The following is a 13,889-nucleotide window of genomic DNA, read 5'->3' on the forward strand; positions in this document are numbered from 1 at the left end:
CCTGTTGTTTCCATGACTCTATGAGCGCCTCGCTGCCCCCCCCCCCCCCACCGGCGACCGCTTTCCTGGCCGGACCGAGCCGCCTCTCGTTGCCGGGGCGATGCCGGGCGGGGCGCAGCGGCGCGCTGGGCAGGCACAGACCGCACGGCAGCGCAGGGCGAGGATGGCGGCCGAGCCGGGTACGGGTGAGGTGCGTCAGCAGCACCGCTTCGACCAGCGGGGCTTGGAGCGGTACCTGTGCAGCCACCTGCCCGGCTTCCCTCGGCAGCCCGCGGGGGCTCTCGCTGTCAGGCAGTACAGGTAACCGGTGGGCTGCTCCGCCTCGGAGGGGCGAGCGGCGGCCTCCCTGGCTGCTGACACGGGCCCTCGCCCGTGGGGCGCCGTGCGGCGCGAAGAAAAGCGTAGGCCCGAAGCGCTGTGCTGCGGGGAGCCCTGAGGGGCTGAGGCGTTGCTCGCTGCTCGCCAGGAAAGGTGGGCAGGGTTCAGGCCCTTTGCCCTGGGGAGAGCAGGCAGCGGCCATCGAGGTAACAGGTCTCCCCTTGGGCAGCGGGAGAAGTCGAAGTTCACAGTGGCGGCAGAGGGGACCTCCGGCTCAGCAGGTGGCAGTCTGCAGGCAGGAGATGGGAATGTGGGGATAGACAAGGGGAGAATGGCTTTAACCTGTCAGAGGGGAGATTGAGGTGAGCTCTTAGGCAGAAGCTCTTCCCTGTGAGGGTGCTGAGGCGCTGGCACAGGGTGCCCAGAGAAGCTGTGGCTGCCCCATCCCTGGCACTGTTCAAGGCCAGGTTGGACAGGGCTTGGAGCAACCTGCCCTAGTGGAAGGTGTCCCTGCCCGTGGCAGGGGGCTGGAACTGGATGAGCTTTAAGGTCCCTTCCAACACAAACCAGGCTGAGATTCTGATGATTCTATGATGTGTTGGGTGGACTTGCGACTGTCCTCAGAAAAGCATGTATCTGGCTCTTTGTGGTGTGCTGTGCTGCAGTATACACACAGTTGCTTTATTGCCTACTCATAAATACCACTTTATGTGATTAATCATTAATTGAACAGCAAATAATAATGTTCAGAAGCACATACATGGCTTAAGAAATCAATTTTAAAAGCCTTCAGCTATCACCAGGTAAGCAAATCCACAAAAAGAGCCTAATGCTATTCTGAGATTCCCAGTAATGCCTGCACGGCAAAGCATTGCACCAGCAAGGTGCTGCCCCCAGGCTCTAGAGCTGCTGTTGCAGGGAACAGTTAGCTCATTTGCACTCAGCAGATCAACGGTGTGACTTCAGATCAGGAGCAATTAGATGTTACATTATTCTAAAAGTAAGTATTAATTCCGTTGTAGACATGACTTCAGATGCTTCACCTGCAGCTATCACTAAGAACCAGTAAACAAGTTTTCATTGTCTTCTGATGCAAATATAGATCATCCATTGTATCGTCAGCTACTTTAATTCTTCAATTGAGGAAACTTTAAGAGGGGCCTCAGGAGAGCAGCTGTTACTAAAATCTGCTAAAATACTGTCAGCATTTATGCTTCTACTACTTTCTTTGTCTTGTGGTTGCAGTTTGAAGCTTCAACTGATTTAAATCTCTTTTGTGCCTGGCGGTGTTTGTCTCTGCAGTATACTCCTTAAACTCTATTACAGACTCCCTGACTGCCTCAGGGAGAATGGAGATGTTGTGGGGAGCATGAGGGCAGAAGTTCACTTGATTTGTGGTTTCTGCTAGTTGTCTAATCTTTTATTGGACTAGGTCAGAATGCACATTAAAAATGATCTAGAAGGAGGAGAGGAAGGCAGGTGAGGATCAATAAGCTTGCTTGGGATATGATGGACAAAGTCTTGTGAAGGGTTTGACTAGGTTGTCCTTGTCTTTTACACATGTGTATGATTGAAATGTCTAGTTTCTATGATTCCTTGTCACTGTAACATTCGTTCTTTAAAATTTTACAGTTACTGTAGGCAGTCCTTTAAGCGTAGCATAGGTATGTGATAATCAGGACAGCGTACACTGGGGTTTGATACTAGAATCATCAGTTACTTGGAGAGCTTTCTCTGTACTTATGTTGTTCAAAATACAGCTCGCCAAAGGACAAATACAGTTCTGGGCTAGTGTGAATTCTGCTTTGTTTGATTTCCCCCAGATCAGAAAGCTTTACAGTTAGTATCTACTGCATACCCTGAAACATTAATGATGTCTCTTTAGGGAGGACAGGTAAATGCCATCTCCATTTCGCAGGAGACCAAATTGTGTATCTGTGACCTCTGCAGTGAAAGAAGACATCTTCCTTATAGGCAGGAATAGAACCTCTAGCTTCTGAATTTGTAGGCTATCACTTGCATCCTTGTAAGACTGTATTGGGGGAAAAAAAATAACCCAGACAATCCAAGCCAACATACAACTCTTGAGAAGAACCCTTTCCTCTGTCTGCCATTTTGTTCAGGCCAAGTCACAGTGCATTTTTCATCATTTCTGTTGAAAGTTTGCAAAATGATAAGTACTTGAATTTGTAAGTAACTATAATCTTTCTCTTTGTAGCTCAGGCCAGTCAAATCCAACCTTTTATCTTCAGAAGGGTGAGAAGGTTTATGTGCTCAGGAAGAAGCCCCATGGCCCCCTTTTACCTAGAGCTCACAAGGTAAGGAACATACTTCATCAAGCTCCAGACACTTTGTATTGCTAAATCTGGTACATGATTTTGTGGCACATGGTTGAGTGTGTCCAGAAATGCAGTGAATTGCTGGATCATTACAGTTCACTGTGCTATACTATACATGTCATCGAGGAGGATACACTGTTGTTCACAGGTTTGCGTTTGGTAGCTTTTCATTGAACCTAAATTTCTGTGTCTTCTTCAGGTTGACAGAGAATATCGTGTGCAGAAAGCCTTATTTTCAGCTGGATTTCCAGTGCCTGAACCGCTGTTGTATTGCAGTGATGTTTCTATCATTGGAACAGAGTTTTATGTAATGCAGCATGTGCAGGTTGGTCTTCTAATGTAAGGGATTTTTTTTCTTCTCCCTACTACAAGCTGCTTTTAAATTGTCTAAAACTCTTCCTGTTAGAGACTTGTCCAGCATTTACTGCATTTTGTGGTATGAACATAAGCAATCCTCTGATATTTTAAGAAGTGTTAGACACCGGAAATTCACACTGATTTCAGCTTCTTCAGGACTTATTTCGCACTTTGTTGAAGTTTTTAGCTCAGTACGTAACCTCTTGGTCTCGTTTAGAGCTCTCAGAAAGATGTCTTGAAATGAGGCAGTATTGCTTCTGTGCAAAGCATACACAAGGCAAAGTGAGAACAACTGAGGTATAAAGTTATACAGAACCTTGGGACATCCTGGGGCCTCTGTACTACTGAAGACAGGAATCTACTTACAATCACCTTTTCTTGAAAACCAAGCAGGGTTCCAGCTCAAGCACTAGTTTGAGAAGGAACATGGCATAGCTCTGTCTGTGATCCATCACTCTAGGCGTTCTTTGGCAGAGTTGATTCTGTTTCTGCTAGGTTTTGGTGATTCTGATTTTAAGTCTGCTGTATCATCGCTTTGTTTTTTTCTATACTGTGAGAGGAAGATTGGAACTCGGGCCTCTTCCCTTTTCACTGCATCCTTCTCTGTCATCTGGTTCACTGGGAAAATAGAAATACATTAAAGCCATCGTGTGAAACAGTGAAACTGAGGAACTTAAAGAAGAGTCTGCTTTTTCTTTTCCAATCTGTAACTGGCAGTGTTAAAGGAGAAAATGGAAGAACGCACCCATGTTCTAAACATGTTAAACTGCTCCCCCTTCCGCTAGGGTCTTTATTAATAGTTTTTTTCTGGAATTTAGCTGTTAGAGACAATTGAGAAACCTTTCATTCCCCCCTACACACCCCTCAGTACTTTAGTTTGAGGATATCTGGATTGAGTGCTCCAATTCAGACTTTAATCTACTGAATACATCTGTTAATTGCCTTCCAATAGGCATACTAATGATCTGAGATTACTGTGAATCCATTCATCTGTCCTGGGCAAGGAGTAAAATGAGTGAGGAAGGCATTTTTGATTGCATAGGGAGTGTTGGTTCACTGCATTTGGTTTTGCTCCTAAAATGTAGAGCTTTAACTTCTCTTTGTGTGATGTGTACATCCCACCATTACCTGATTTCTGATGTTTCCAGGGTCGCATCTTCCGAGACCTCTCCTTGCCTGAGGTGGGCCCAGCAGAGCGTTCTGCTTTGTACATTGCAATGATAGAAACTTTGGCCCTCTTGCACTCCTTTGATTTACAGTCATTGGGTCTCCAAGGATATGGGAGAGGACCAGGATACTGCAGAAGACAGGTACAGCTCTTCAAGAAGTCTCTTGTTTTGTCAGGTCTTTGAAGATTTGTTTGATTTGCAAGCTAAATTGTTGTTATTAATGACTTGTAATGTAACTGTCGTATTTTAGCTATTAAATGCCTTCACTTAGTTCAATTATTTGTACACAGTATAAAGTTAGTATTACATTCAGATCAATTCTGTAATGCTGTACTCAGGAATAAATATCATGTATTTATTCACTTTTGGAATTATATTAGATTTGGGCTCTGTAAATAGGATTGAAATAAAAAACAGAGGTAACAAGGTAATAGTCAAAACCCAGAAGCATATGCTTCAGAATTTAGAGCTCATGAAAAACTTATGAATCAGTTGAAATGCTTGTATCTCTTTAGGTATCAACTTGGAAAAGACAGTATGATGCAGCTGCTCATACCGATATTCCTGCCATGAACAAACTGGCTGAGTGGTTAGCAAGCAACTTGCCACCTGATGATAATGAAGAAAGCCTGATTCATGGGGACTTTAGAATAGATAACATCATCTTCCACCCAACAGAGGTATTTGAAATATATTTGTACATGTTTAGTAGGTTTTGGTCCTCCATTTGTTTGTACTCCTACCATGTAATGGGACACTTACGTGGGTGTTTTAGTGCATGATACATGTTTGAAAGGAACAGTGGAAAACTTAATGCTTCTCCATCCTCTGTGTATGGTGTTTAGCTACCTTATACAGTCCTCGTTTTCACTGCAGGAGCTAGTTACTTGATTTATTCATTAGCTCTAGTCCCTACTTCAAAGTCCAGGAACAAGACATTTCATATGTATAAATCCTATTGAATTCAGTGCAGCTTAAGAGCATGTGAAAGCTCACTTCATAAGCATCTGATCCAAAACCCATTGAAATCAGTGGTACGGCTTCAGTTAACAGCAATGGCTTTTAGAACAGGATCTGAATGGATGATACATGATGCTAGTAGAAGCAAAGAAAAATCTGCCAAAGCTGCTTAGTTATGGAGCACGTGTAGATCACAGAGACCCTGAAGTTCCTCCTTCATTTTTAGGGGAAAGAGAGATATTTTTTTGCTAGTTTCTTAAATAAATGTGTTTTACCTATCTATCAACACAATTCCGTTGTCATTATCTTTTTTCCATGCTATTTGCTGCGTTCTGACCAGAATAAATGCTGGGGATTTGTGACCAAGACTTTGCAATTCCTGTTTCACAACAAAGCAACAGGTCCCACAGATTCCTATTGTTGATAGACAACATTAGATCAGTCAGTAGACACTGTAGGCTTAAATGTGCTGACAGACTCCCTGAGCAGAGAGGATCTGGCAGTCCCAGGAACTCTCTGTGTTGTTCCTGATGCAGGATTAACAGATCAAGGTTAATCAAGGTTAATTCCCCTTGAAAGAATCAACCGAACTGTAAATAGGTAATTTGAAATAATCTGTAGAAACTGTATATGCAGAAAAAAAGTCTTTTGCCCATAGATTAAGTAGCCATGGATCATGAGTAGGCTGGAGGTGTCATTCAGGATGATCATATGTGTTACCCTATGCGTAATATGAGACGTTAGTGTTTTGTCCATGAGTATCTTTACAACAGGACTGGAAACCATAAAAACCAAAACCAACCCAATTGTCATTACTACTGTTCTTTAGGATACTTTAATCCAATTGTATTCTGACTAGAAGAGTTTAGAAACTTCTGACAGGAAGAACACTGCTCAAAAATGAAGAAGTCAAACCAGTATTTAATTGAAAAGTTCTTGTTTTATGCCCGTATGGGAATATTACTTTTCTGCAGATCCTTACCTTACCTAGTGCTAAAAGGAACCATGTTTGCTATAGACAGCCACAGTGTGTGTTTTTAAACACAGTAACCGAGTAAAACTGTTGGGTGTTGTGTGTTGTGCATTTGATAATGATGAGAATATATTGAGGTTTTTATTTTTCTTTAAGGCTCGTGTTTTGGCAGTGCTGGACTGGGAACTTTCAACTGCTGGTCATCCTCTAGCAGATTTAGCATATGCCACTTTGTTCTACTTTTGGCCTGCATCTGTTAAGGACTTAGGTCAAGGAACTGTCTTGGGTTTCAAAGACACTGTAGGTATGAAACTGTAATCTTTTTGTTGAAATGAATCCCAGGGTTGATTCCTATTTTGATGTGTTAACTTTATAATAATAATTAAGGTATTTAATTAATAAGCACGTAAATCTGCACTTGCCAAGAACTTTTCCATTGTTTTCTTCGTAGGAGAAGAATAGGCTGATAGGGAGGTTTAAGGTCCTGTTTTAACAACCTGTGGTTCAGCTGCAGGATGCTACTTCTGCAAAAGTCTATTTTGAACCTTTCTTAGAGATCATGGAAGAAATCTGAATTGAAGATGTAAATTTATCATTGATTAGCACTAACACACCCCCCCTTCCCCTAGGTGACATTGATTTCCTGATGGAGTGGAGGCAAGGGGCAGTAAAAAGTGTTCTGGCCATCTGAAATTCTGACAACTCCTATGTCCTCTTAGCTCTCTATAGCACACTTAGATCATGAGAAGTGCTAAATCATGTTGTTTACTACGTTAGTGGAATAAAGCTGAAAAACTGTTCAGATATTTAAAGAATAAGGTGGAAAAATAATAGAAAATGTTGAATATTCTAAAATATTCTGTTGTTCTTTTGTAGAAACCCCCTCATTTGAAGAACTGGTTTTCATTTACTGCCGCTGCCGGGGCATCAGCACTACTCTAGCTGACTTCAACTTTTTTCTTGCTTTGTCATATTTTAAAATGGCAGCAATATCCCAGGTAATACACTCACATTTTCTGAAATATCACATGATTTTCTTATGAGTATTTGTAGTTGGTAATACTTGTTCAAAATACAGGGAAAGGTGGTTAGGGGCTCTGAGGCTCAGGTTTTTTCCATCAATTCTCCAGGTCAAAGGGAATAACCTTGAAAAGGCCAGGTGGATCTGGCAGGTTAATAAGTGATTAGAAGGGTGGTGCCATAGTCACAGGTTTGGTTATTTAGAAGATGGACCTTGATTTGGGAGGCCTACTGGAGGCTGGTGGAGCTGGTATGACAAGGGGAAGAGCTGCTTTGGTAGGAAACTTGCCAGACTGGTCAACTGATGCTTCCAGTCAGTTGCCAGCACTTGTAATAAATGCTTGGAACAATGCATAGCTACTTCAGCTGCTCCAGCCAATGCGCTGACTTTATGTAGAGCTCAGCGCAGATGCCTCTATACAAATGCCCATAGAATGGGGAATAAAAAAGAGGAATTAGAGATGTGAGATGTGTGCACATCTACAGGGCTGAGAAGGTTGGGGCTGTTCAGCCTGGAGAAGAGAAGGCTGTGTGGAGCCTTCCAGTTTCTGAAGAGGGCTACAAGAATGCTGCAGAGAGACTCTTCATTAGGGACTCTAGTGACAGGACAAGGGGTGATGGGTTCAAACTTAAACAGGTGAAATTCAGGTTAGATATAAGGAAGAAGTTCTTTACTGTGAGGGTACTGAGGCACTGGAATGGGCTGTGAATGCTCCATCTCTGGCAGTGTTCAAGGCCAGGTCGGATGGAGTCTTGGGTGATATGGTTTAGTGTGAGGTATCCCTGTCCATGGCAGGGGCTGGAATTAAATGATCTTAAGGTCCTTTCCAACCCTAGCTGTTCCATGATTCTATGATATGACATTATTGGGATCACAGAAACATAGTGGGATGGCCCCTATAATTGGAGTGTTGGAATGGAAGGTTACAGGCTCTTTAGGAAAGAAAGGCCTGGCAGATGGGGAGGAGGAGTTGCTATTTATGTTAGGGATAGGCTGGAGAGTATGGAACTCTGTCTGGGGACAGGTGATCAGTCAACAGAGAGCTTGTGGGTCAGGGTTAAAGGGACAACAGCGATCGGGGACATTACTGTGGGGATCTGCTACAGGCCGCCCAATCAGGAGGACTCTGTGGATGAAGCACTCTATAGACAGATAGGAGCAGCCTCATGCTCTCAGGTCCTTGTCCTCATGGGGTACTTCAACCACCCTGATATTTGTTGGGGGGACGGTACGGGCCAGCACAAGCAATCCAGGAGGTTCCTCAGTTGTGTAGAAGACAACTCCTGCTGCAAGTAATAGAGGAGCTGAAAGGAGAGGTGCCATGTTTGACCTCATGCTCACCAACAGGGAGAGGCTGGTTGGGAATGTGATGCTCCAGGTTAGCTTTGGCTGCAGTGATCATGAGATGGTTGAGTTCAAGATCCTCAGGGCAGTGAGAAGGGCATGCAGCAAGCTCACTGCCCTGGGCTTCAAGAGAGCAGACTTTGGCCTCTTCAGGAACATGCTCAGTAAAGGTTCAATGGGATAAAGCCCTAGAGGGCAGGGGGGCCCAGAACTGCTGTTTGGTCTTCAAGGATCACCTGCTCCAAGCTCAGGAGTGTTGTGTCCCTACTAGAAGGAAATGGAACAAGACCAGGAGTCTTCCATGGATGGGTAAGGAGCTGCTTACTATAAGCACAGGAGACCAATCTTGAGATGTGATTAGAGGAGAAAAAAAGGTTCCTTGATTCATTGTTACAGAAGTAACTGTTTAATATTCAGCCGTTATAGGGCATAAGTAAATTTTAATGACTTGCAGCATGAGGTCAGCACACCAAATGCGGGATAAGCTACCTGGTATTAATACAGAGTAAGAGTGTGTATGTGTGTAGTTAACTTAGTTGTGGATAATAAATATGTGTATACTGTTGTCAGTTGGCACCAAGCATGTTCATTATATCAGAGATGGATCAAAACCAATATTAATCTGTCTGGGTGCTATTTTTTTCCTTTTAAGAATATGTGCATTTAAGTGTTACTTTTATAGTTGAGGAAATCACCAGTCTATTAAAGAGACAATTTTAAGTGCCTAATTATACCATATGTGCCTTTCTTTTGGTTTTAGGGCATATATGCTAGATATCTCCTGGGAAATGCTGCTGCAGAGAATAGTCATGAATTTGCTAAGATTGTGAAGCCTTTCGCAGAGAAAGGGTTAGAACTCTCACAAAGGTAAGGGTGGTCTAAGCTACTGGTCAAAGGCAAGGCAAAGCTCTTACAACATCCTTAATGTTTAAATGCCTGAATAAGGCAGCTTATATTATTATGAGGGAAAATTTGGTCTTGCTATTGCATTTCATGTCCTTCTTTAGGTCATCTTTCAGCAGCACACATCGCAGCATCTCCGGAGAGCTGTTCTGTCAAAGCAGGAAAGGCCAAGACATGCTGCTGAAGGTGAAGCAGTTCATGCAGCAGCACATATACCCAGCTGAGAAGGTAAAAACTTTCAGTAAACCTGTTTATAAATTAAAATGCTACCACTAGAGTTTATGAACATGTCAGACTATGGTGAGAAGTCACATCCTATTTATTTCTTTCAAAACAGCCTTATGTTCATGCAGTGATTTTGTGGCATTGCAAAATATTAGCAGAAATATCTATAGAGTATAACATTTCTTTTTTTCAGATGTTCAGATGTTGTCTGTGTTGTGAATAAAATTGAGAGGTACTGTAAAAACCTTTTAAAATTTAAGAACTACTCTTTTCAAAAAGAGTTACTGTTCAAAGGTATTTGCCAGAAGACTTTTACCGCTCACAACCCCCTAAAACTCTTACATACTAAACGGAAAGATGCTTAAAAAGCAGAAACTGGTGGTTTAACCATACAAGGATGAATGTTTCTGTGTCTTGCCTTATTTTTAAGGTGTGAATTCTATCAAAAGGGATTCCACAATGTATGAATTTAGCCTCTTTCCTGTATATGTCTGATATCAGTGAAGGTTTGAAATTGGATAATAACATATACACAAAAGTCCCTAATTAGGGGAAAGGAAAATGAGATGAAACATTCTAATTCTTAGCCTAGGGATATTAGAAATATTGTGCATGAAAAGTTTAGTTCAACTTCCACCCTAATGGAAGCACAGATCGCTTGTGTTGCAGAATTAGGATTTTTGGCTTTTGGTGGGTTTTTTGCAGTCACACAGAAATGCAGATAGCATGTGAAAGATTTATGGAGGCACCTGCCTGTCACAAGGAGAGGGTGGGAGCAGAAACTCTTGATAAGCGAAGTTTCCTGAAAGCCTGTTTGTAGTTAACTTTTGGATTCTCCAAGGAAGCCTTGCAATAATTAAAGCACTCGCTTTAAAACCAAGCCAACCACAAATAGCCATGCAAGTTTTGCAGATGAGTAGCATTGTGCTCCGAAGTTATTTCTGATAACTTGTGGATCAGGACTTACAAATCCTACTTAGGAACTTGTCTTACTGTGTGGTTTTCAGAAGAGGGCACTACTTGTATTCACTCTGAAACTAGTTCTGGGCCAGCTTCATGCCTCACTGAAACATGCTTGTGAAAATACTTGGGTTACTGCATAGACAGTTTTACTTAGTTCAGAATGACTGCTTACATAACCTGTTAGGAATTGTTTTGACAGGAAAATAAAATGTATTTTTTGTGGGGTTTTGGGTGTTTTGCTTTTTTCTCAGTTAAAAAAGATTAACTGACGTATATACGTGAATGGTATGATGGAAAACCTGAATCAGAAGTGTTAGTACATCAGGCTTTTACTTGTTGTTTTACTTTAGGGTTCATGCCTCTTGTGCATACTGTTGGTAACAGTTGTATCACCAGAAAACACTGACTTTCTAGTGTCATCATCACATGCTTCAAACCACCCCAAATCACTTCCCTGTACGAAATAAGGAGCTGATTGGGATCATCTCCATGATGCATGTAAAGTCTTACAAAATGAATCGATTGCAACCAACTGTATAATAAAACCTATTGAATATTTTTTACTAATTTCTTGGGGTATAGGTCCGGAAAAGACACCCTGTTATTACTTGTGTATGTTACGTGTGTTCTTCATTTAAACAATATCTTTTTAATTGTTTCTCTAAGGAAATAATAGCATACTATGCTGGACATGGAAGCACTGAGGAAAAATGGAAGAAACCACCACTGCTTGAGAGACTGAAGGTATGGGATAATAAATACACTTGAGAACTCTAGCAGTAAAAGAAACAGGCACTGACACAGGGTTTAAGAATGTTTGGCATATCCTGCTAGAGAAGTTACTCCATATGGAAAGAAACAGTTTGAGGAACAGTGAAAGGAAAGGAAGAAAGGAGCGTGCAAAAGAAGGTGAGAGATACGAATGAGAGAGGAACAAAGCAAAAGTGGGTTCTGTGAGGGATATGTCTGAATTGTAAGTCAAAGACTGTAGCTATTGAAAAGAGCTATGGAAAATAGGCATGAGGTATTTTGGACAGTGTGTTAGGCAGGAAGGAACAAAACGGGCAGCAAGCCAGAATGTTTTATTTGCTTTAAATTTATTGTTGATGTTTTTCTCTGTTGATTATTTCAACAGGAAATGGCCAAAGCAGAAGGTCTGTGGAACCTTTTTCTCCCAGATGTCAGTGGTCTCAGCCAGCTTGACTACGCACTAATAGCTGAGGAGACTGGGAAATGCTTCTTTGCTCCTGAGGTTTTCAATTGTCATGCTCCAGGTGAGCAGTCCTGTTCTGTATCAAAAACACTGAGAGTGTTAAAAAGTTGGGCATCTTATGCCTTAGGAGTTGTTCATCTCCAGAAGTAAATGTCTGCTGATTTCTTAACAGACACTGGGAACATGGAGGTCCTGCACATGTATGGGACAGAAGAGCAAAAGAAAGAGTGGCTGGAGCCTCTCCTAGAAGGGAAGATAAGTTCTTGCTTCTGCATGACAGGTAAATTTTTCTCCAGAAGAAAGTTAAAGACAATGGGCAGACATTTCACATGGCATGTGCAAAAAGTATGGAACTACAAGTTGGCATGTGTTAATGAATTAATACAGCATTCTCCACTGCATCTGTGAATGTGTTTGAATATAAAACCATCTAGGAGGCAAAGTGAAGAACCCTTGCTGCCCTTCCCCAGTAATTAGGGTTTTTCATGGTTACAATGACTAGTATTTGCTTTACATGTATTTTCAGTTTATCTTTTTTCCTAGAAAATACCACTTCTTTCTTTTTTTGTACCAAACAGGTTTACAATAGAACTTATCCTTTTTTTTTTTTTTTTATGTGCTTTGGGGTTCTCTGGCAACATAAATTAGGTACAAGTATGATTATTGTGATTAGATTTGTGTAGTTTTGCAGTACGTTATAGGTAGAGGTTTTAAAACATAACCTGAAGATAGCTTGCAAAACATTCTGAAAGCATTCAGCATCTCTGGAAGGCCTGGCTCTTGATATAGAAAGGTGGCTTTTTAAGCACCAGCAGAGTGGGGTTCCATAAACAGCTTTTCTACTGGGAGCAAAACAGTGTTACTGTCAACAGGGTATATCTAGAGCCTTATGTTTGTGGAGGTAGTACTAGCTGTGTGTTTAATCCAGTGCTTTGGTTTTGGTGTTTTCTTTAACACAGAACCTGATGTGGCTTCAAGTGATGCCACCAATATGCAGTGCAGCATTGAACGAGATGGAAACAGTTATGTGATAAATGGCAAGAAGTGGTGGAGCAGTGGTAAGTACAGAAACCCTAAATAAGAATGTCTAAGTCTAAAATTCTTTCCAGGAACTGATAAACCAAAAATATGCTTCATTTCTGAGATGGAAAACTCTCTCTTCTTGAGTAAAGGCAATAGCATGTAAAAAAGAAGGAGCTGAATCGAGCTTTTGTTCTATGAAGCAAAATCAGAGACTCAAATCCAATTTGGGGTTTGGGGCTCTTTTTGGAACCTCTGAATGTTGTTCACAGAACGAAGGCTACTATTTTACTTCATGTTACCTCTTTCCATCAGGTCACTTAAATGTTTATGACTGTAACCTTTATACCTTTTTTTTATGTAGCTGTCTCAGCAGCTTGTGTGTGTGTAGTAAGATTTTATTGCTTTTTAAAACTAGCCTGTTTTGCTGTTGGACTGACTGTTGCAGATGATTTTCTTGCATTTCATACTATATTTCCCAGAAGAACCAAAGGTAAATAGTAAATGTCCCTGATATTGTAGTACTGTTGCTTCTTTACCACAAGATATGTGACAGCAACTTGAAAATCATCATTCCCTGGAAGTTCGGAAGCCAACTAAATTGAGATGTTGAGTGAAAATTGAATGTTTTGTTTATGTACCTTTGAGTGTGGCAGCTGCCTACTGCTACATGCTGGTGCAATACCTAGACTCACCAGAAGATAGGACTCTTTGTCTTTTCTAGCACTGCAAAACTGGTGGCAGAAGGAAGCAGGGTATCTTGTGTCTCTCAGTGTCACTTAACTGCTGGCTACCTTTGCTTGGGGTGAGTGTCTCCCAAAGGTGCATTGCAGTTCCTAAGGAAGCAATGGCAAAGTTTGTAGGAGGTTACATACACAAAGTATTATTCATAAAATGAGTTATACAAATTATAAAAAGGAGAGTGAACATGAGAGAGTGAGCATGGTTTATCTTATTGCTAATAAAAGTAGTTGGGACAGTCACATTTGCATAAAGACATACAAGGCATTGCAGTTTCAAGAGGTTTAAGAAACACATACACACAGCTTTGTGTTAGGCAGCCTTCTTTTCTGCCCAGCTGATT

At 41.7% G+C, this 13,889-nt stretch overlaps 1 protein-coding gene across 2 annotated transcripts in view; it reads left to right on the forward strand.

Moving 5' to 3' along the window:
* The first annotated feature begins 5 nt into the window (after nt 1-5).
* Nucleotides 6-13,889, forward strand: part of ACAD11 (acyl-CoA dehydrogenase family member 11) — a 32,126-nt gene continuing 18,242 nt past the window's right edge. The window contains exons 1-13 of one of the 2 annotated variants that reach the window (XM_065665568.1): nt 6-190; nt 2,537-2,636; nt 2,857-2,982; nt 4,163-4,324; nt 4,699-4,863; nt 6,273-6,420; nt 6,993-7,114; nt 9,242-9,348; nt 9,489-9,612; nt 11,239-11,316; nt 11,708-11,846; nt 11,958-12,065; nt 12,745-12,843. In XM_065665568.1, coding sequence (XP_065521640.1) covers nt 21-190; nt 2,537-2,636; nt 2,857-2,982; nt 4,163-4,324; nt 4,699-4,863; nt 6,273-6,420; nt 6,993-7,114; nt 9,242-9,348; nt 9,489-9,612; nt 11,239-11,316; nt 11,708-11,846; nt 11,958-12,065; nt 12,745-12,843 — 1,648 coding nt within the window. In that variant the 5' untranslated portion in view covers nt 6-20. Of the gene's footprint in view, nt 301-2,536; nt 2,637-2,856; nt 2,983-4,162; nt 4,325-4,698; nt 4,864-6,272; nt 6,421-6,992; nt 7,115-9,241; nt 9,349-9,488; nt 9,613-11,238; nt 11,317-11,707; nt 11,847-11,957; nt 12,066-12,744; nt 12,844-13,889 lie in introns of both variants that reach the window. The other variant, XM_065665567.1, reaches the window with a different exon arrangement.

The sequence above is a fragment of the Lathamus discolor genome, chromosome 2, assembly GCF_037157495.1.
Source record: "Lathamus discolor isolate bLatDis1 chromosome 2, bLatDis1.hap1, whole genome shotgun sequence".
In the NCBI taxonomy this organism is placed as follows: domain Eukaryota; kingdom Metazoa; phylum Chordata; class Aves; order Psittaciformes; family Psittacidae; genus Lathamus; species Lathamus discolor.